Genomic DNA, 22,660 nt, shown 5'->3' with positions numbered 1-22,660 from the left:
TTTCCCCAGGTGTTCCTCGTTCCCTTGTTTTCCCTTGTGTATTTAAGCCCTTGTTTCCCCTGGTTTCTTTGTCAGTCTTCGCATGTGTTGTTATGCTCTGTGCTTGGTTCCCTGTGTTTTGTTTCTTTGTATTCTGAGTTACTTTGTTTCATTAAAGCTGCATTTAGATCCTTAATCCTCGCCTGCCTCGTTACAGCCGCGTTGGTCTGTAATCAGTCTGAAATCTTTAAATACCAACCAATGAAAATTTGGCTCTTCTTTAACCGCAAAAACATGGAGAATAATAATTTTGAGTCATAAATTTACAGAATTGTCATTCAAAAGTATCAGAGATATAAGCTAAAAAAAGACCCAGTGGTTTACAATAAAAATAAAATAAACATTTAAAATAAAAACATCATAACCAACTAAATTCATCACATAACATGAAGTGTAGCTTCATACACAAACTCTGTCATCAAATAATACATTTAATTTATAGTCTATAATTAAATTATAAACAACATTTCACTGCCCAAAATATCCTAATATTTTATTGTGCATGGTTGAATGTTGTGAATGGTGGACAAATGCTGTAAAAGAACATATTTTAAGCAGCCTGTCAATGCTTTGAAAATAGTCAATCAATAATAAATAGTTGCTGTTTATCTGTTTAGAGTTGCTGTCTGCTTTAGCAATAATGCTTTTTTCCCCCGACTATTTAAAAAGTTACACAGTTAATTCATCAAGCTATTCTAGACCAGTTCAAGCTGACAACACTGCCTGGACCACAAGAGACTACAGAAGCCTACATGTGTAGATACATTACACCTAAAAATACTTCAGATCCAATATTAATACTATTTTTATTTCGGTATGCTGTTTTTAGTAAACTGTGAGAGACATGATGTGGGTGACTTGACTCAATGAATTTCTTGATTTTAAAGAGCACCTATTATGGTTTTTCAAATATTACCTTTCATGTAGTGTGTTATATAACTGTTTGTGAATGTAAAAAAGTCTGCAAAGTTTCAAAAATCAAAGTGCACAACAAATGGAGTTATTGACTCCCAAAAGAAAGAACCGATTCTGAACACCTGAAACAAGTCGTTAGTAATTCCAGACTTACTTCCTGTACTAACCTACATAATTTGGTAACAAAAAACCCGCCTCTGGTCTTCACTGGCTGCTTGCGAACAGCTTTGACCAGCCCTCAAACACTACACTAAGCGGTAGACCAATCCCAACAGACTGGGAAATCTGACCAATCAGAGCAGAGTAGGCTCTCTGAAAGGAGGAGTTTAGAAAGAATCCTTTAGAACGGAGCATTGAACGAGTCGTTTTTGACACTGGGAAAAAAAGTAATGCTGCAATTTAAATTATGAGCAAATGAAAGTGTCTTTTGACCTTGGATGCATGTAAATCTATTGTATGAGACCTTTAAAACAAAATTAGGCATGTTTAAAAACCATAATAGGCATAATTTGCTCTTTAAGTTTTAACCATGATGAAACCGCAATGCGAGCACCGTCTTGGCTGTACAAACACCACACGCAATTTTACCATTTGTTGGGTCACATGTTGTGTGAAACTGCCTTGTTTAGTTTCTATTCCATTGGATACATACCCATCTTTATGTTTTCGTCGTGCCAGCCACCTCGGTAGTCGATGTTATACAGTAGTCTCTGTAGTAACATTCAAGAGTATTGGTTGACTGATGAGTGAGCCTGTGCATGTGCGTATGTGTGTGTATAAGCACAGTGAAACAACTCCAGCATGTAGACAGAGATGTGTTTATTAATTTCTGATTTTTTATTTATTTATTTTTTCATTCCCAAATTTTTTGAGTCCCAAAGACTCAAGTCCGAGTCAAGTCTGATTAAAAATGCATCCGAGTTCGTGACTAGTCTAAGTCCATTAAAATTAGACTCGTGACTCGGACTCGAGTCTGAGACCAAACTCGAGTACCCCATCTCTACAGCAAAGTCCAACACTTGAACCTGCATCATATACATTGGCGGCCAAAAGTTTGGAATAATGTACAGATTGTGCTCTTATGGCTTTTATTCACCAAACTGGCATTCACCTGATCACAATGTATAGTCAGGACATTAATAATGTGAAAAATTACTATTACAATTTGAAAAGAAATGTTCAGAACATCTTAAACTACTTCAAAGAGTTCTCATCAAAAAATCCTCCATGAGCAGCAATGACAGCTTTGCAGATCCTTGGCATTCTAGCTGTCAGTTTGTCCAGATACTCAGGTGACATTTCACCCCACGCTTCCTGCAGCACTTGCCATAGGTGTGGCAAGATGTGTCTTGTCAGGCACTTCTCACACACCTTACAGTCTAGCTGATCCCACAAAAGCTCAATGGGTTTAAAATCCATAACACTCTTTTCCAATTATCTGTTTTTCAATGTCTGTGTTTCTTTGCCCACTCTAACCTTTTCTTTTTCTGTTTCAAAAGTGTCTTTTTCTTTGCAATTATTCCCATAAGGCCTGCACCCCTGAGTCTTCTCTTTACTGTTGTACATGAAACTGGTGTTTAGCGGGTAGAATTCAATGGAGCTGTCAGCTGAGGACATGTGAGGCATCTATTTCTCAAACTAGAGACTCCGATGTACTTATCCTCTTGTTTAGTTGTACATCTGGCCTTCCACATCTCTTTCTATCCTTGTTAGAGCCAGTTGTCCTGTAGTTGAAGACTGTAGTGCACACCTTTGTATGAAATCTTCAGTTGTTTGGCAGTTTCAAGCATTGTATGTCCTTCATTCCTCAAAACAATGACTGACTGACGAGTTTCTAGAGAAAGCTGTTTCTTTTTTGCCATTTTTGACCTATAATTGACCTTAAGACATGCCAGTCTATTGCATACTGTGGCAACTCAAAAACAAACACAAAGACAATGTTAAGCTTAATTTAGCAAACCAAATAGCTTTCACCATAGCTTTCAACTGTGTTTGATATAATGGCAAGTGATTTTCTAGTACCAAATTAGCAATTTAGCATGATTACTCAATGATAAGGTGTTGGAGTGATGGCTGCTGGAAATGGGGCCTGTCTAGATTTGATCAAATATGACTTTTTTCAAATAGTGATGGTGCTGTTTTTTACATCAATAATGTCCTGACTATACTTTGTGATCAGCTGAATGCCACTTTGGTGAATTAAAGTACCAATTTCCTCCTGAAACAGTAAAATCTGTACATTATTCCAAACTTTTGACTGTCAGTGTATGTCATCATATGCTGTGCCCATGGACAATGTCAGAGTCAACTTGAGATATTTTTCAGAAGTCAGGATAAAATTCAGTGGGGATTGCCAGTCTAACATGTTCAAGGAAAAAGCCTGATGAATAAATTAATATTTTTCACTTAAGTCATCTCAGTGCATGCTTGTTTTGAGTTGATCCACGGTGCATACAGACACCAAAACCTCAAAGGCGCATGCTGATACAACTTGAATGGAATCGTTTTTAATGATACCAAAATGTCATAAAAATGATTTGTTTCATGAATCAAACTATTTGTTTATTATAAAACAAAAATGTAGAATATTTTTAGAAACTAAGACATTTTCTCTGTGTACCCAATTGATATAGAATGTTGCTTGGAGCCACAGATCCAGAGTCTTTTCTCATCCCATTCTCCCAGTTACAGGGGAGCTGTAACACGGAGCAGTTCGGCTGCATAAGTCCATGAAATGAGCGAGTATTTCACCCTGTGTATCATGTCCTGGCCAGTGGAAGACTGGTTTTATAATCCCTCTGCCTAAACACGTTTACAGATTTTTTTAATGCAGTGTGTATTAACACATGAATCAACTTTAAATCACAAAATGTGCATGCGTGTTAGCGAGTTGATTGACAGGCAATGTCTGTATCTAAAAGGTGATTGGCTCTTTTACCTGCAAGATGGGACTTCCTTTCTACATCCATTGACTGTTGGGTGCTAGAGCTTCTTGACTGGGCATTCCAACTTCTCCCATTCATTTAAATAGAAGTGACTTGTCTCTGCTAAATAATCTCTGGCCTCACACTCTATAGAACTACAATCCCCATCATGCACTATGTCTCCTCCCCAAAGTTTGCACACTTTTACTCCTGATTTCTCGCAATACAGGCACAGTAGAGGTGTACAGAAGCAACGCGTTACTTTATTTAAAAAATAACTCAGATATTATGGTCTACAATAAAAAATATTGCGTTACTTTACTCGTTACTTAAAAAAGTAATCTGATTACGTAATGCGCGTTACTTTTATCACATAACCCCCAACACTGAACAAGACATTGCTTCATTTAAATGCGTATACTTATTCTCTTTCTTTTTTTTATAACCACTGCATACTTTTTACAGAACTTCGAATCACAAGAGCAATGTGAAGCAACACAGGTGAATAACTGCATATAAGTTGACTAAGAAAAAAAAACACTGATGTGTCTGTTTTCCCAGCTGAAATTGTGAAATATAATTTATCCATATAACACTGGTAGTACCTCAGAAATCATTTAAATAATTGTTTCATTATTCTAATCTAAACTGCTCTGCCAACACATATTTAAAATGATTCCCACAGATATTATCCCTTATACATTGTAAACCCTAAAGTTGTCATTACTGGAAATATCCAGTCATCTTAATTATTACTTGAAATGTCAAGTTTTGGGCTCATAACTCACATTTTAAGTTGAACTTATTTATCTTAAAGGTGCTATATGTAATATATTTACATACTATATTTAATATATGCATATTAAAATGACCATAATATGTCATTAGAGAATTAGGATGCATGCTAAGTTAAAATACTGGCTTCTCCGATAACAATGCTACAGCCAGTATATTCTACTTTGAAGTTTCCATTCCGGGCCGGAATTTATGTTTATGTTTTGACCTGTGTGATCCCGCCCACTGCCCACTCACCAATAGTATTTCAACAATGCCGGGTTGCCAGATTTGAAAAGGTTTGCAGGCAAACAACACTGCGTGCTGCAGCCATGGAAGCCAGCAAACGAACTGGATCAGAGATAACAGATTCCACCCAACCTAAAAAGCCTCACCATCCATCTAAAAACCACCATGACCAGATGCGTAGTAAAACAAGGATAAATATTCGAGATGCCTTTGGAAGATGGAGACAGCTTAAAGCCCAGAAATCCTTTAAAACGGATGCTGTGTTGGCTAATTTGCATGTCAACATTCTGGCAACCTGCATGAGCTTCGAGTCTGGGGCGGGAAAAACAACTTTCCGATATTTTGAATTTGGACTGCAATACCCATTTCAAACGCTTGTTGTCAATCTTACATATAACACTTTCAAAAATCCATAGATTTAAAGGTGCTGTAAGTGTGATTAGTCTAGCAACTGGCTGAGTATATATTTTATCCTTCACTTGGATTTCCACTGTTTTGATGTGACAATCTGAACCAGGAAAGGTCTTAACTACTTTACCCACCAACCACATGGCCCGTGGAAGGTGTGGGTCTACAAGCATGACAATTGTTCCAATGGAAAACTCACTAACATCTGAATGCCACTTGCGACGTGTTTGGAATGTAGGTAAGTAGTGGCGAATAAAGCTTGACCAGAACTGATCTGTTACCTGGCTTTGCCTCCATCTCTGCCGCCCCATAAGCTCTGTGATTAGGTATACAACTGGGGGTAGGGAATTATCAGGCCGCCCCATGAGTAGGTAATTTGGCATAACAGGGTCAAGATCAGCTACATTGGAAGAAGTGTAACCCAGCGGTTTACTATTTAGGATACCTTCAACTTCAATGAGGACTGTACGGAGCACCTCTTCAGTTACTACCTGTGAGCCGTTTGGAAGGTTAAAATGGAAGTTGCTGTTGTAGTTGAGGGCTGAGGGAAGCAAAGGCCTCTTGAAGTTATCTTTCCCCACCATGGAAGTTGGTGCCCTGGTCTGAGAATAATTCACAAGGTGTACCACGGTGGGCTACAAATCTCCTCAGGGCCATCAGGAATGAATCAATGTCTATGGAGGTAAGTAGGTCAAGGTGAACGCATCTTGTGGTAAGGCACTTGAAGATTATCCCCCATCTCTTCTCAAAGCATCTACCGATTTTAATTTGAAATGGTCTGAAACAGTCCATGCCACTACTATAAAAAGGTGGTTTCTGAAGTCTCAGTCTGGTTGGTGGCAGATCAGCCATTTTTGGAGAAGATGTAAGGCTTTTTGGTCTTGTTTTGACCATGTGACCAATCTCTCTGATTTGACTGGAATCATATCTGCCTGCCAAAGTCTTTCAACATTTTGAAACAACTCTGTCATTGAAGGGCTAAAGGTGGCGTGTAGACATTGTTGAGTGTTTAGTGTTACCTCCAGTACTTGAGCCGGGCCTTGCAGAGTCCATCCCAGTCGTGTCTTAACAGCAGTAGGGCCCCCTGTTGGGTCAAGGCCTCCAATCAACAGCAATGGATGAGTCTTATGAATGGGCTGGAGTGGGAGGCCTTTCAAATGGCTGTATCTCTGTTGTAGAGTTGGTACCGGATAGGAGTACTCTGCCAGGCTTAAGGGTTCAGCCGTGAATGCCTTTTGAATGTGATAGCTCTTTTGTGGTTGGGAGGGTGTTGAGATTCTGAAAGGCACTGCTGTACCTTTGAGTTTTGTCCTCTGTCTTTCCTGTGAGTCCTAGCTTTTGTGCTGCCGATGTCAGGAGGATGGTGCGTTCAGAGCCATTATCAAGCACCGCATATGTGTCCAAACTCTGACCCTTGTGCTGCAGAATTACTCTACCTTCATAAGGACTCGATTTGAACTTTGAGGTCTGTCCAAGTATAGTGGTTTAGTGGTAGAACTCACCAAACATGTGCCCTCATTTGCTGTCTTAACATTGATATCATGGAGGATTTGTAAATGCTTGCCATTACATATGTGGCAGGGCTTTTTTAGGGTTCACTGCACAGATCGATGTGAGCGTGCACACTTCCAGCATCTGTTGTTTTTCTTTATCCAGTCTGTGATTTGATCTTTATTCAGTGCTTGGAATGTGGAGCATTGGGTCAGGTAATGGTCTCTGGAATCACAGTATGGACAGAAGGCATTGCTCTTCTCAAATTTCTTTGCTGGGTGTCGTAGCGCTGGATCTGGGGTTGGTTGATCTGCACTGTGAAGGATTGTGGCTGGTCTGGGTTTAAATCTGGTGTCTTTGCATATATCTACATTGTATTTGACTCTGTCTATCTGTGCTTTGTTTCCACCAATGCTCTCATGGTTTTGACACCATGACTCAAATTTCAACCATTTTTCCAAATCAGTGAGCATGTATACAGTACCCGGTTCATTATTACTCATGGCTCTTCTAAAGGCTGCTTGCAGCTCTGGAGGTAATTTAGTGAGAAGTCAAACCACGTGGGAATAACAGCATAGTTCAACCTCTCCTTCTGTGCCCAGAGTCTTAAGGAGGCCTACCAGTGCTTGAACTTGGAAGGCAAAGCGCTCAACGCTGTTTGTCACCAGGCTGGATATCTGGGGAGTCCGTAACGGCTGCTATTTTGTTCAGAGCCAGTTGATGAGGACGCCCATACCTCTCAGTGCCACCATAGTGTCTGAATAGGGGGTGAGTGAGTTTAGGAATGAGTCTGCTATCAGGCGTGCTTACATTAATTTAAAATTATCGACTAGCACCTGATATTTGAAGAGTTCAGTTGCATCTTCTGGCAACAAGTTACCCAACGCTAACTTTAGACGGGTAAATTCACTTGGTTTCCGATGGATGAAGCCAGGTAGGATGGATGAAGTCAGGTTGAGGATCCCTATAGGTTGTCTCCTGTCTAGTTCTACTTGTCTGCCCCCCATGTGCTTTACTGGTGACTCATAGGGTTGATAGTAGGAAGGAACAGCAGGCATTAAAGGAGTAGAGGGTGTCATCTCCATCTTCACCTGCCTTGAGTCCTGGTTACTTCTGAAGAGATCAAGTGTACTTGCAGGAACATGAGTTACTCTTTCACTAGTGGAGGTGTAAAAAGAGAGGATAGATTAAATTTTCTATCCGTTCCGGAGTGGAACTTCAATAAATTGCCCTTGAAGGTCTCTGCGTTGTTCTGTCTTTTCTGAGCACTGAAGTAAAGCAATTATTGTTAATTCACACATTTGATTCTGTTATTCACTTTATCTGACTCCAATTTTATATTAATCTGACTCCAATTTTAAATTGACCTCTAATTTATATTTAAGCTCTAACTAATTTCTGATCATTCTTTTAATTTAACATTTTTAGGTTATTGATTACTCTAAATCCTCTTCTATTCATTGTCCTTTTGATGTTTGGAGACTTACGCTGGCCGTTATTAAATTACGTAAACCTCCCGAAAATGGATAGCCAGTTCCGTTCTTAGTCAGCGGTTGTAGGGTTAACTAATATCGTCTGGTTTGGCTTGTCTCATAACCAGACGATATTGCCGCTTAGTCACGTACATACAACTTGCTAAGACGGGCGGTGAGCGTGACAGAGTCTTTAAATGGCTTTCTCCTACCCGGTTGTCCTGAGTGGTTTCTCCTATATTAAAGCTCCAGTATGGTCTACCCTGGTCTAATGAAATTCAAATCCTACCCGGCTGTCCTAGGTGGTTGTCCTACCTGGTTGTCCTGAGTGGTTTAAATTCAAACTGAGAGTCTTTAAATGGCTTCCTCCTATATTAAAGCTCCAGTAATGATTTCAGAGGAATTCAGAATAAATCAAATAATAACAATTTATTTGTCAGGTAGGATATAAAACATTGTTGCAGAAATTCAAATCAAAGCCAGTTTCACATGATCAGAATAAACAAGCATTACTAAAAATAAAAGACAAGTCAAAGAAACATACCTGACAAAACTACATGCAGCGGTACAGCATGGGAGATCTGCATACAGATCCCCAGAGCTTCATGCCAACTTTCCTTAAATATCCAGACAGAATAAACATTGTGTACCAAATGGTATTATCCTTTGGACAATGAGGATTTGGGGGTGAATGGGTTCTTGACTTCCTGGGGTTTAACCTTGTTAACATACAGGAGATAATTTCAATTGTATGTCAAGGAGGGGGAGACACCTCCAGAATTATGCAGTATTTGGCAAAGACCTTATAACTTTGTTGCCGTTAGTTTTATCAACATGGGAAAGAGACCACTATACCAGTCGCACAGAGACCTCTTAAATGATATCAAACACATACATTTGCATTCTTTGTTTTCATGGTATTTGTTATATTTTTACATATAAATCTTGTCTTTGTGTTGGTCCAGAGCTGTTGAAGGGGTGAGAGAAGGGGGCAGCAAGGTGATTTGCAATTTATCACACTGTGGTGATATTCAGGTGAAGATTTCAGCAAAAGGTGATTTGCAATTTATCACACTGTGGTGATATTCAGGTGAAGATTTCAGCAAAAGGCGATTTGCAATTTATCACATGTGGTGATATTCAGGTGTAGATTTCAGCTTTTGTGAGAGAGTTCTATGACGTTGATTCTCGCAGTGTTCTTTGACTATTACCAGAAATGGTGCCTTTTGGTTGTAGACATTCTGGTGCCAGCCTTACAGAGGTATCAGGGTAGTGACTTTGGGCATGTGGTGAAACAAGACGTTTACGTGGGGCTGGAACTGGATGAACTCAAGATGCTGATCTACGAACAGGCTTATCTGGCTCTCTATCTAGATAGTTCTAGGTGAGGGTAATGGAAGTGTTGGAGCTAAGGGCTGTTGTTTAGGAGATGGAGAAGCTTGACTTGGCTGATTTCTCATTAGCATCTCTTTCATACCTCTTTGAATTTCTAACAGCTGTCTGATTTCCTCCCTCATTGATTGCTGTGATTGACGAAGCTGTCCGTTTTCTCTTTTGAGATCGTGCACTCTTTCTCGGGATTCTAGAGTTAAGGAATAGCTCTCCATCTGTGGAGAATATCCATCTCCTTCACTCCACTGGTCTTTTATGAGATACCATGGCTCTGTTTGTGGGCACCTTGTATCCAATGAATCAGGTGTTCTCCTGCCAGATCCCTCATCTGAACCATAGTGGCTGAAATCATGCTGATGAGCCATCCTTCTATCACTGAGCTGGTAATCTTCTCGCCCATGTGGCTGCTGTGCTGTCAAAGAAGCTTTTATTTGATTTGGATAATGAACTTCAAAATCTTCCAAGTATGGTGGACTGTTTAAGATGTGCTCCTTGAAGCTGGTATTTATCCATACTGGTCCAGTGTAAACACAGATCCAGCTCGAAGGACCAAGTTTGTGACTAAGTTTACTTAGGACTGTATTGACTGGTTTAGGGTAGCTGTGTTCACACTGGTGTGTTGGTCAGGACACAGGAGGCAGGAATCCAATTAACAGCCTTTAATTAAAGTTCAGCACAAACAAACAGGCACAGCCAAACCACAGGGCATTGCTTGAATAACTGTACAGATATAATACAATACTTACACAAATATCAACAACTTCCATCATGAATAATAATATCTGGCATTTATACTTATAACAGTCTGTTGTAAACATTAATTCTTATGATATAGTACCATAGCGCTCATAAACGGAATTATCTGAAAATAGCCGATCTTTTTGTTGAGTCATTGCACACGTAAATAACAATATATATTACCGAACAGTTCTATACAATATTCAATATTGAACCAACTATACATTTATCCATACTGGAGACATCAATCAGCAATACCAATATATCAAACTCAAATATATAGTACATATAAGTTTAATTAACAGCGTAGGCAAGGCACTGGTTTACCGTGGTCACAAGCTTTTGAACAAATTCACCATAACTTAGTAATTACTTCTATCAAGTAACACTGAATAAACAACACTCATAAAAAGACTTACATGTTGTCACTGACGCACAACTCAATACATATCCACTCTAACACAGAAATAGGAAAGTTCAGTCCATGTCCCACGAACACCAGGAGACACTCTGTGCTCTCTGTTTACCAGAAACTGTAAGTGACTGACGTCATCCAGCAACCAACACTCTGATCGGCTGGGCATTCCCAGTAAGCAATTTCAGCAGTTCTACTTCCACGAGACTGAGCCCTAGCCACGCCCCCTCTTTCCAAATTCCTGAACTCCAAAGATGCTAAACTGTATGGAAGACAGATCCCGCCACGCATTAAAAAAATAAAAGAGCTAATTCTGACTTTTTATCTCTCGCAATCACTAGATATAAAGTTGCAATTATGCGATATAAACCCGCAATTGTGAGATATAATGTCGCAATTGCGTGATATAACCCCACAAAATAAAGTTGCATTTGTGAGATGTAACGTTTTTTAACTCTCGCAATTGTGCATTTTTATCACATAATTGTGAGTTTATATCACGCAATTGTGGGTTTATATCACATAATTGCTACATTATATCTAGTAATTGCAAGAGAAAAAAGTCACAGTTGTGAGATAAAAAGTCAGAATTAGCGCTTTTATTTTTTAATGCGTGGCGGGATCCAACTTCCATACATTTTAGTATTTTTGGAAAGAGGGGGCGTGGCATGTTTATTTCACGTCATTGCATCTTTATTTGTGCATTTGTGACTTTTTAAGTGGCATTTCTCGTCTTTCCCTGCGTTCCAAACGGGAAAATCACCCTCCGAAGGGCACTTTGAAGGGAGAACAGTCATGATAGTCCTGCTGTAAGATAGCTTCAAACAGAGTTTCCAATAAAAAATTAGTTCTGAATGATCCTTATTGTTAAGCCCCACACCTTTTAGACCTCCAAAGCTCTCAGTGCATGGTAAAGTCTTGAAGGGAATAGGCCATAGGGATAATCACTTCTGAATGGAATACACCCAGCGTGTCTGAGCAGATATTCGTTGGATATTCGGTTTTTCTTATCCATGTTCTCTTGATACAAATAGGCTATATCATTATCACAAGTTAAAGAGTATATAACCATACTATACAGGCATAAATCATTTGACTTAAAACAGTCAACGTCTGCTGTAGCTAAAGAATAAAGCCTGTATATGCTCGGATGCGCTTTCATTGCCTGCCATACATAAGGGACCGTCTGAAAATTCCACCCATTGCGCTAAAACATCGGCGGTGAAAACATCCAAGCATTCAATCATCTGACTTAAGCATATTATATATATATAAAGAAAAAAGTGTAAAAATACAATTTAAGATTTTGAAGGTTGTAGTGGAAGAAGAAGAATTTTATTTATATAGCACCTTTCCCAAAGCTCATGGTCGCTTTACAATAAGTACATTTCAGAAATACATTTCATAACATGATAAATTATACAAGATATATATATATATATATATATATATATATATATAAAGAAAGGTTACTGAAAGTGTACTGCAAATGTAGAATATTTTTTATCAAGTTGAATATAAATTAATCAAGTATGATCAATGTATATATAGCCATTTTATTCTACAATTATTTCTGATGGTCAAGCATGTATCTTACTGTGTGTGTCTGTGTAGAGGTCTGTGTAGGAATGGAATGTGCTCACATATGGTAAACTGCTCTCAAGACTGCTGAGAAAATATATGGTGAGGTTCTTGCACAGATGTCTCCTGTCCACTTCTTAAAATAAACAGACTGAAGTCAAAGAATAGGGTGATGGATAATGGTGATATGTATGGAATGTATTAGCCAAGCCTTGGTAGATCATATATAAGCGGGAAGAAACCCAGTTACTGGAGTTGCTCTGCAGAGCAACTCTGCTTTTTTATCTTTGATAATAAATTATTATCTTTATTAATAAAGATAATAAAGTGTTCCATATTTTAGGAGCAACAACACAGAATGACCTTCCACCTACAGTGGACAATCGAGATTTAGGAACAGACAAAAGGCCTAGTTCAGATGATCTAAGAGACCAAGTAGGCAAATAAAGGTGAAGTAGATCAGACAAATAAACCGGAGCAAGCCCATTTAAAGCCTTAAATGTTAGGAGTATCTTAAATTGAATACGGTATGCAACAGGTAGCCAGTGGAGATCATGCAGAAGAAGGGTGATGTGGGCAGAGCACCTTGTGAAGGTGAGGACACTTGCATCTGCATTTCGGACATACTGTAGTCTAGTAATGTTTTTTTTTTTTTTTTTTTTTTTTTTTGGTTAGCCGATAAACAGGGCATTAAAATAATCAAGGCATGATGTGATCAGAGCATGTACCAAGATTTCAGCATCAGCCAGAGTAAGTGAAGATTGGGTCATGCAATATTCCGTAAGTGGAAGAAATATGAGGATCAAAAGAGAGAGGAGTCAAATAAAACACCAATATTATGGACAGAAGGGGGCGGCTTAACATGAATCCCATCAGTAATTGCACTTTTTACTTGCATAGTGGAGCCAATTAATAATATTTCAGTTTTGTTGTTATTGAGTTTAAGAAAATTCAGGGACATCCAGTGTTTGATGTCTCTGAAACTTTCAGTGAGTGAGTCAGGGAGATATGGTGAGTCAGAGCTGGTGGTAAGGTAAATTTGGATGTCATCAGCATAGCAATGAAATTGAAGGCCATGTTTATGTATGATGTCACCAATTGGAAGCATGTAAATAATGAACAGTAATGCCCCAAGACCTGAAACCTGGGGGACACCTTGTGTTAGAGGAGCAGTGGTAGATTTGTAATTTTGTATAGTGACGAAATATTTTCTGTCAGTAAGGTAAGTAAGCCAGGATAGAGCTGAATCAGTAATGCCAATTTCAGAGAGCCGAGAAATGAGAATATAGTGGCAAACAGTGTCAAAAGCAGAACTTAGATCATGGAGGATTAGGAAGTTTGTAGACCCAGAATCCATAGACAGGAGGATGTCATTAACCACATGTAGAAGAGGACTCTCAGTGCTGTGTGATGGACGGAAACCAGACTGGAAAGGTTAAAAAAGACCATTAGAATTTAAGTAAGACTGCAATTGTGAGGCCACTACTTTTCCAGTTATTTTTGCAAGGAACGGTAAATTTGAAATTGGCCTGTAATTATTCAAATTTAAATGATCAAGAACAGATTTCTTAAGAATGGGGGTTACAGCAGCAGTTTTTAGTTCTGCTGGAACTGTGGCAGAGGCTAGGCAACAATTAATTAAATGTGTGATGGTAGGTGAAATATCAGAGACACACATTTTAAGTAGAGAGGTGGGAGCAGGGTCAAGTTGACAGGATGTAGAATTAGACTTCATAATTAGATCACTTATAGTAGAAGTAGTAGTAGGAGTAAAGGCAGAAAGAGAAAATTTTGGGTGGACTGACAAAGACTGTACAAAATTACCTGCTCCGCACTTGCGCAAGTCAAACACATTCAAACTAGTTTGGCGCATGCGCGAACATTTCAGTTTGGCAGCTTCTCTGTAACGGAGTTATACGGAATTTGCTTTTGTTTATTCCTTTTAAAGTCTGTTTTTCTTGGTGTGGTGTTGTTGTGCCTTCATACCTCAGTAAGTAACAATATTTATCACCATTGTAAATATGTTTTAGAGAGTGTCAAAGTGTTATTCAGTTAATCTTACCTCAGAAATGTTTTTAGGATAATATACATACAACAGAGGTAATATTCGACAAATCAACCCAGCTATTTGCTATCAAAGTGTTTATTTATTTCTACAAGTCTATCGCTTGTCATAATTTGTTAAAGAAAATAGTCATTCCGTGCTTAACCGGCATATTAACAATTATTATAAAGAGCGCACTGCAGTGCTAAATCATAGCGTGCACACTTTTGTAACCTGACAGCGCTTGTCAGTAGCAGCAGCAGCAGACTAGTTTGCTTTAATAGTTGCATTACATTATACTCTTGTTTACTGTTGCATTATACGAGTTTAAACTTATCAGTATATGCACAGTCATTAACAGTGTTTATTTTGCCATGTCATATTAATATTGGTATATATATTATTGTTTTTAATTTGTCTTTCTAACAGAAACCACATATATCCTCATTCACACAACTGAAGCTGTCTACGCATCGTATTATTCATTCCATACTAAATATTTGGATTCTAAACTTCACTCTGGAGTAGCTGCAGTTCTTTCTGACAGAAGAATTAAGCCAGTTGATGTACCACGATCCATCTACGCACAAAACATCTCACAAAGACTCAGTGTGAGAAGCACGTGTATGTGGTTATCATTGGCAATAGACTCAGAAATAGACATTTATATGTCTGCGAAGAATTGAAGAAAGCCATTCACAAGCTCATCAGAGCCTGAAACATCATGTTCTGGAGGCATAATGAGTTTATTTACCATTGCTTTAGGTCTGCATCTAGAGTTTTTCATGGTTAAGGAGAGGTAGGAGCATCGTGTAGTAGTGAGGGCAGTTTGGTGGTTAAGTATGTGCTCTGTATAAACCAATTAATGTACAGTGAGTCCAATTTTTCTGTACAATCTTTCAAGGTGACGGCCTTCAGCTATCATAGCCTGGAGCTCAGGTGTGAACAAGGGTGAGGTGAGTGGAGGGAACCATCCTAGCCTTAACAGGGGCATGCATCTGAAGTGCTTTAGAAATAGCATCATTATAGATAGAACAGATCTCTGATGGACAGTGAGATAATAAAGAGTCTGACAGTTGGTTGCCAGTGGATAGACTGACGTACTACATGCCATATTTTCCCAATATGTGCAACAATATGTATAGTTTGCAATTATAAAAAATCATTCTTCAAAATGTTATTTTCACATTCCAGAGGTTGTTTCCAGTGTGCTACATGACTAACTACAGGTCTTATTTCCCCAATATGTCTAATTATACGTACAGTATACAGTATTCATATACAGCATTCACTAAAAAAATCACATAAATTCACTTAAATCGTTTTTTCTAATTCCAAAGGTTGTAGTAGGTTCCCAGTGGTTAGACTGACTCACTACAGGTAAGATTATTGCAGTAAGTCCAACTGTATGAATACAGCGTTCAGTTATTTTAGATATCACTAAAATTCAATAAAATGATATTTTCAAAATCTGAATATTGTAGTAGGCTCCCAGTTGGATTACTGACTTACTACAGGTCAAATATTGCCAGCATGTCCAAATATACTGATATATACCAAATATACAGTTTAAAATCATCATTTATAATAATTCACTAAAATTGTGAATTTAGGTTGCGTTAAGGTTAGGTTTGAGATAGGATTACACTGTTCTCTTTTTGCTATGTAAGACAAATACTGCAACCGTAACAGTGTTGTGCAAAATAAAACAAACACTAACAAACAGTATATATAAAACAAAATAAAAAACTCCCACCAAACTTAACCCTAGCCCTCACTTAACCCTAACGCAACCCTAACCCCAACTCAAAAAGGATGTATAACGCAGCAGGGCACTTTTAGTCTACAGCCTTTAGAATGCGCCGATGTTATTTAGGTGAATTTTGGTAGTTTTGTTTTTAATAATTAAATACTGCTTCTGTATAATAGCACATGCTGGCAAAAGTTGACCTGTAGTAAGTCAGTCTACCCACTGGGAGCCTACTACAACCTTAACTCCAACTTGAGTGGCTTAGAATGGGAAAATATAATTTTGGTGAATTTGAGTGATTTAAAAAAATAAATAATTAAAGACTGTATCTGTATAATTAGACATACATGACGAATATGACCTGTCATGCATCCACCCCAAGAGCGTATTACAACTGTTGAAATGTGAAAGTATGATTTTGGTGAATTTTAATTAATTTGTTTCTAAAATTATTGAATAGTGTACACATTTAGACATATTGTACAAACAACACCTCTAGTAAGTCAGTCTATACACTGGGAACCTACTACAATCTTTGGAATATGATAATATGATTTTGGTGAATTTTAGTGAATTTTTATTTAAAATAATTGAATACTGTATACGTATATTTAGTCATATTGGGAAAATAAGACCTGTAGTAAGTCATGCATCCCACTAGGAGCCTACTACAACCTTTGGAATGTTGGGGGGAAAAAAAACATTTTGGTGATTCTTTTTTTTTTTTTTTTTTTTTTTTTTCTAAAATAATTAAATACTGTATTCATATAATTAGAAACATTGAAACAATCTCACATGTGGTAAGTCAGTCTAACCACTGGGAATTTACTACAACCTTTGGATTGTGAAAATAACATTTTGGTGAATTTTTTTTTTTTTTTTTTTCTAAAATAATTGAATACTGTATTCATACAGTTTGACTTATTGTAATAATATGACCTGTAGTAAGTCAGTCTATCCACTTGAAACAACCTTTGAATTTTGAAAATACATTTTTGGGAAAAAACATTTCCTAATTGAATACTCTATTCATAAAATTGGATTTACTGTAATAATCTCACCTGTAGTAAGTCAGTCTATCCACTGGAAACCTACTAAAACCTTTGAAATGTGAAAGTATAATTTCTGTTAATTTAAGTGATTTTTGTGTGTGAATACAGTATACATATACTGTATACGTATAATAGACATATTGGAAAAATAAGACCTGTAGTTAGTCATGCAGCACAATGGGAACAACCTTAGGAATATGGAAATGACATATTGGAGAATTTTGGTTATTTTGTTCCTAAAATAATTGAAAATATATACATAAAATTTTTCACATATTGGGGAAATATGGCATGTAGTCAAGTCTTTCCATTGGCAGCCTATTACAACCTTCAGAATCTTAAAATGTATTTTCACAGTTTATATATATATATATATATATATATATATATATATATATATATATATATATATATATATATATATATATATATATATAACTTCTATAAAATAGGCATAAGTCAGGTGATTTAATGCTTGGACACCACCGATGTTTTAGCACAGTGGTATACCTTAGTAGTATACCAGGCAATGAAAGTGCATCTGAGTGTTTGCAGGCTTTATTCTGTAGCTACAACAAATGTTGACTGTTTTAAGTCATGTTTTATGCCCGTATAGTATGGTTATATACTCTTTAACTTAATTGTGATAATGATATACTTGTAAGATTGTCGTATCAAGAGAACGTGACACAATGACGAGAAATGCCACTGCACATGCAAATATAAAGTCGCAATTGCGAGTTTATATAACGTAATTGTGACTTTTAATCTCTCAATTGCGTTACAAAGTCAAAATTGAGAGAAATAGTCACAATTGTGAGATAAAAAGTCAGAATTAGCTATTATTTTTTATTACGTGACAGACCTGTCTTCCATAAAAATTAGCTTTTTTAGAGCAGAAACGATAGTTAAAAACAACAGTAGTAAAATAGCGTCCTCAACTGATTATGTTATGAACAACATGGCATAAAAATGCATTTATGTCTCAATAATTCACTGCAACTACAATACTACGGGAACGTGCAAAATGATTGACAGGCGGAAAGCGTTGTTGTCTGCAGACACATTTTTGTTTGCTGTTTACAGAGTCTAGAACTCACAGAGACTGGTGAGATATTTCTTTTGCATACCTTTCCTTGAAAAAATTGCTTACAGCACCTTTAAGATTTTAAGTGTTAACTCAAACTACTGAGTACAAATTGAGGCTATGGGAATACCCACAACCACTTGCTGCTTGAATTTTTCCTTGGTCAGAGGGAACATATGGGGGATTTAAATAGTTGTTATTAAGAATTCATAGATGTTTAAGTGCCTGTTTCGTGTGATGTCATTAGGGTGATCTGTGTCCTCTTTGGTCAAGTTGGACCCTGTTAACACAATCTCAGTTCTCCTTTTGCATGTGCAGCTGAAGTGCAGGTATATATGCATTAACTTTATTTAATGACTGACCTAGAATCAGTTATCATCTTTATTTGAGCCGTGCTATTGTTTGATCTAAAATTGAATCAATTGAATTACAATTATTAACAACAGTAGAAACCACAATATTTAAATAGCAAATCTGAGTTACTGTAAGTCTACTTGCATCTATTGAACTCAACTTAAATAGTTAAGTTCACTCTACTTGAACACCAAGTTAAATGAACTGAAATGCTCAAGTTTTGGGAGACCCCATTACTCAGTGGAATTGAGGGAATGAGTTTACTCAATTCAAATGAGTGCAATGAACTTATTAGGGGTTTCAGTATATTACGTACCGGTAAGTACTGTGACAATCCAAAAAGAGGAATTAGAAAAAAAATTTTTTATTAACTCCTGGTACTTTATTCAAATAATTTTATGCATAGGATATATTAAAACTCCTTTATACTTCATTACGAGTTCCTACACTGGGTGAACCACTACTGTGAAGGGTGATGTGAAGGTTGACTGTGAGGTTGATGTCATTTGCATCTGTTGTGACCATATGAAATAATCTTTTCTGTGTAACAAGCTATGCACGCATAGCACAACATTTATGTGGAGAACATTAAATGAGGACCTTTATCAATGTGTGCATGAAAACTAGAGTCTGCCTACACTTGACAATATTCTACACTTGAATCAAGATGTAAAGAAATCACAGCAGTCAATCAAGTCATATTTTAGACTGGTCCATAATCCAACGCTCTGTGGATAGTTTGGCTGATTTAATGTCGGGTGGTGGTCCATGACTGTTTTGTAAGGAACATAGAAGCTTCATTACACTGAAGCAGTGATGTGTACAGACCTTAGCAGGGACAGGGGCAGAAGGATGAAAAAGGGCACTGATTTTTTTCTTTTAATTTTTTTTTATATATACGAGTAGTACTTATATATACTTTACTAATTTCTTTGCTTTTTGAGCATTTTTCTTGTATTACTGTATATACTGTACATAATTTTTCATTTTTTTCCTTTATCACAAGTAATAGCCTATTCTGCTATATTTCTCACAAAAAGCACCATGGTATTACACTTGTTTATTTATTTATTTTCAGACATGGTCTGTGTTAACCCCATGTTTATGACATGTCATAGTAAAACCATGGTATTTTTTTAAGTACCTTGGAGTACCATGACATTATCATCAATGAATATAATAATCATTCAGTACCATGGTATTACCCTGGTAATGGCACAGTGTCTTTTTTTGTTATAGGGCTCTAATGTTTTTCTTGTCTCATCACACTTTCACTTTCTCTCATCTGCTCCCTCACTTCATCTTCTCTTTTATATAATTGACACTTCTTATATTACTTTCTCTTCATTTTTAATATTCATATAATGTTATTTTACTGTATTCTGTCATTAATATTTATAAATATAAAGGACCTTACAGCAATAAAATGGCAGAACCATGGTACAATGATGGTGTCAAGATGTACTGTGGTATTTTTCTGAAAGTGATTAGTCTAATGACTTAGTAGTGGCTTTGGCTGAATTAGAAATCTCCTTCAGTTTATGACAGTATTCTATAAAAGACGAATTGAATGTCTATCACTGAAAGCGATGTGACTGCTCCCTTTATAATTAATAAGTCCGTCTTTTCTCACTATCCCTATTGTTGACTAGAAAACTTTAATTATAATGATGTGTTAAATATAATCCAGAATTAAATGTGAAATAAAAAAGATGAATGAATATGTACATATACTGTATACTGTGTATGTGCACACCGTAAGATCAACACATACTTTGCTCAGTTTTATCTTTAGTAGTCATTCAGGAAGGCAGTGACAGAAGAGTTTATGAAAGAGTACTGATAGAGAGAGAGAGAGAAACAAGGATGTTTCAGGGATGTCACAAATGTGCGGTGGACATAAAGTCTTTATTTGCAATTGGACTCTGAGTTGTTACTCCGCCCTTAAGAACTTTGTCTGTCTGTACATGTATTTGTATTACAGCCACAAGAGGAAGGGGGATGAAGATAATGCAAAATGGGAGGTTTACTTTGAGAAATGTTTTGTTTAGAAGAGAGAGAGAGAGAGAGAGAGAGAGAGAGAGAGAGAGAGATAAAACGAGAGGGAGGAAGTCAGAGATCAGCACTCTGTAGACATCTCACCAGTACATACCTTACCAGTCTTCAAGAACGTTCTGAAAAGAGAAAGAGAGAGAGAGAGAGAGGGAGAAAAGTGGGACATATCATATCTATGTACCTTTTCTTTTCAATTTTCCAAGAGGACAATGAAAAACATAATAAAGAGTTCTTTTTCAGATTTTTTCTTTGAATATGAGACTCCTCGTCAAGTTATAGTCAAGAACAAAAGAGTTGCAGTTGTTTGTAGAATCATCCAGCTGGGGGTTCTAGCCTACATTGTTGGGTAAGAGTTTTCATTTATTCTTAACAAAAACTGAAAAAGAAAAGTAGAAAATCATTGTACAACTGAACTGAACATGCATGTTTCAACAAGCAGAAAAAACATTTAGAGAATGTAAACAGAATAACGGCTCATGCCTTCTATCGAATGGAATGGCTAAGTGATGTCACAATGTACAAATTCCTGATGTCAAAGAGCGGTTACTGAATTTCATAGTCTATATACATGGATGAATAGCAGTTATACCATCAAGTTATAATTGTTTCAGAAAGGACATGATTCAGAAGAATTTTGTGGGCCAATGTGTAATTTTTAGTTTGCAGAATTATTATTAATTATTATGAGAGCTTGAGTTGAATATATCATCCACATGTTTTCCATTTTGTCAGTTTTGTTTAAATTTAAATGGTTTATATAACAACAATAACATAGCAACTGCACATCTCCATTTATAGAGCTTAACGCTGGCCCTTGTATTAGATGTGTATGTATTAGAATGCAGCACTGTTTGTGTGTGGTGTCAGTGAAGATACACGCATGTGATACATGTGATGTTCATGATATGAGTGTGGCATATGTCGCAATTTCCATGAGTGTGCAAAGTACAGTGCTACACGTCACGACTGTGCATCATATAAAATTTGCATGGGAACGCTAATTCTAAGCGCAATTTTCATGCCAGTGTAAAGTGCAAGTCGGCGTGGGTGGGAGTGTTTGCGCCATCTGTGGGTGTATGCACGCAAACTGTGGGTATATTGTATGTTAATGTAGTGCTGCAAAGCACAAATTGCAATTTTCCTGAGAAATACTGTAGGTCATTGCGTTAAGATGTTTCAAAAGAAGGTCTGTTTTCAATGCAAAGTCTAAACTCAGTTCCTGCATTTGCAGTTTGGAGATTCCACCAGCAGGTGGTCATAAAGTTCATGTCCAAATTCTGAAGATACAGTGGAACATCAAATTATGCCCATGATGATCACTGTTGTAGCCGTTTTATGAGAGATTTGATTAAACTATCTGTAGGTCATGGTTTATTATTCAATTATTATTATTATGTATACGTATATTAATATCGTAGAGTGATTTTTAAGTCACTCAAAAGGGGCCAACAGAAGAAGTTGGCATAAAATGTTTGGATTTTACATGATTTTTTGACCACTTCATTATTTTTATTATATTTTACTTTAATTTTAAGTGTAATTTGAATTTATAAATATTTTTGTTTTAATAAAGGAATTTATTTATTTTTTAATCAAAATCGACCGGTAGAAGTGCATTCCGATACAATCACTGTTAATACTAGCCATGTTTAAATTATTAATAATACTTACATTTTCTATAATTTAACAGAGATTAAATCCAAATCCTGATGAGAACTACATTTTCCATGCGTATAAAAAGGAGCATGTCACTGTCATAGAAATATGCCTTACATTTAACAAGGATGCAGTTAATGCGCAAAAGAATGAAAGTTCATATTTCTATTTCATTGCATCATAATCCATTTACACTACCAACTTCTAATGAATCTTTGTTTATATCGCTGGTGCTTGAGGGAATAGATTATATATAGTAATATG

The 22,660-nt window shown here is 36.9% G+C and overlaps 1 protein-coding gene across 5 annotated transcripts in view; it reads left to right on the top strand.

Annotated features, from left to right (window-relative positions):
- The first annotated feature begins 20,791 nt into the window (after positions 1-20,791).
- The window catches only part of LOC127422269 (P2X purinoceptor 1-like), a 50,849-nt gene continuing 48,980 nt past the window's right edge, over positions 20,792-22,660 (top strand). For 3 of the 5 annotated variants that reach the window (XM_051665687.1, XM_051665697.1, XM_051665679.1), the window contains exon 1: positions 20,793-21,086. In XM_051665687.1, coding sequence (XP_051521647.1) covers positions 20,950-21,086 — 137 coding nt within the window. In that variant the 5' untranslated portion in view covers positions 20,793-20,949. Of the gene's footprint in view, positions 21,087-22,660 lie in introns of all 5 variants that reach the window. The other 2 variants (XM_051665706.1, XM_051665672.1) reach the window with 2 other exon arrangements.

The sequence above is a fragment of the Myxocyprinus asiaticus genome, chromosome 3 (genome assembly GCF_019703515.2).
Source record: "Myxocyprinus asiaticus isolate MX2 ecotype Aquarium Trade chromosome 3, UBuf_Myxa_2, whole genome shotgun sequence".
NCBI classification, from domain to species: domain Eukaryota; kingdom Metazoa; phylum Chordata; class Actinopteri; order Cypriniformes; family Catostomidae; genus Myxocyprinus; species Myxocyprinus asiaticus.
This window is presented reverse-complemented; position numbering and strand designations above follow the sequence as displayed.